Genomic DNA, 1,120 nt, shown 5'->3' on the forward strand with positions numbered 1-1,120 from the left:
GAATTATTCTTTCTTCCATGCAAACGTACAGTTATGTTCGTCTCTGTCACACAGTTATTAGGTTTATCATAGAATTTGTGTCGATGGTATCGAAAGAACATACCCGCACTACCGCCACCTACAATTATGAAATCGTAAGACGGCATTAATAATTTAGAAGGAACATTCGTCGCGGAGTAATTAACAAACAAGTACGTGACATATAACGACATGCTCAAGAACGCCGAAAGCACCGATGCGATCGTTCCCGATTGCAATCCTCCGAGAATATTTTTTACGACATCCATTTTGCACTTCTCCGGTTTCCCTTGTCAACCTGTAATAATAAGTCTTGTTACCTTTCTAGTAATCTTACCTTTCTATGCCTAATAATCTTTCTAAAGATTTTTACACGTATTACGATTTTATCCAGTTCATATTTCGTCTTTGATAAATAAAATAAATAAATAAATAAATATTTGCTTTTGTAAATTTGTTCTCGACAAAAGATTAATAAAAGCATGTGTGTTTAACGAGCGAAGCTAATTTAATTCTTGCTCACAACAAATGAAAACGGAACCTGTACCTTTGAACTATGGTACAATTTGCCTTACACGGTCTAATTTGAATAATAACTTGCACACAATGACATTCACAGGTATCGTACGATGCTGAATATTACAGCAATAAATTTTGTTGCTGTCACTATGTCTCTTTCACAGACAGATCATGACATTGTCAGGTGTAATCGTACCGCAACGTGCCAAAAACGACCATTAAATCTGTACATTTCTGAGGTCAGTTGCTTGATACGTTTCATGGGTACGTAGTACACAGAACGAAAAAATTCTTTAAACGGCATCGATACCGAACATGACAAACATTCAGTAAATATTAATAAAATGATACGGAAATCTCCAACCGGTCGATAAGATCTACTTTTTAAATTATTTGTATGTTTATTTATTTTACTCATTTACTGATACCTCATTTGTTCCTTCAGACGGCTTTGGGGCTTTCATTGTTACATTCTTGATCAACTTATCTCTAACAGATAATAGCGCAATAAATATCTCTTTGGTAATTAGTTAGAAAAGCGTACACCTCGCCAATTTGCATGACCTTGAAACGCGTTATCAAG

The 1,120-nt window shown here is 35.1% G+C and overlaps 1 protein-coding gene across 1 annotated transcript in view; it reads right to left on the reverse strand.

Annotated features, from left to right (window-relative positions):
* LOC100745877 (glucose dehydrogenase [FAD, quinone]-like) overlaps nucleotides 1–320 on the reverse strand; it is a 2,814-nt gene extending 2,494 nt beyond the window's left edge. The window contains exon 1 of the mRNA XM_024371775.2: nucleotides 104–320. Within this exon, the coding sequence (XP_024227543.1) occupies nucleotides 104–287 (184 nt within the window). The 5' untranslated portion in view covers nucleotides 288–320. The remainder of the gene's footprint in view (nucleotides 1–103) is intronic.
* Nucleotides 321–1,120: the final 800 nt, after the last annotated feature.

This window comes from Bombus impatiens, unplaced genomic scaffold (genome assembly GCF_000188095.3).
Source record: "Bombus impatiens unplaced genomic scaffold, BIMP_2.2 scf_1746, whole genome shotgun sequence".
Taxonomy (NCBI): Eukaryota; Metazoa; Arthropoda; class Insecta; order Hymenoptera; family Apidae; genus Bombus; species Bombus impatiens.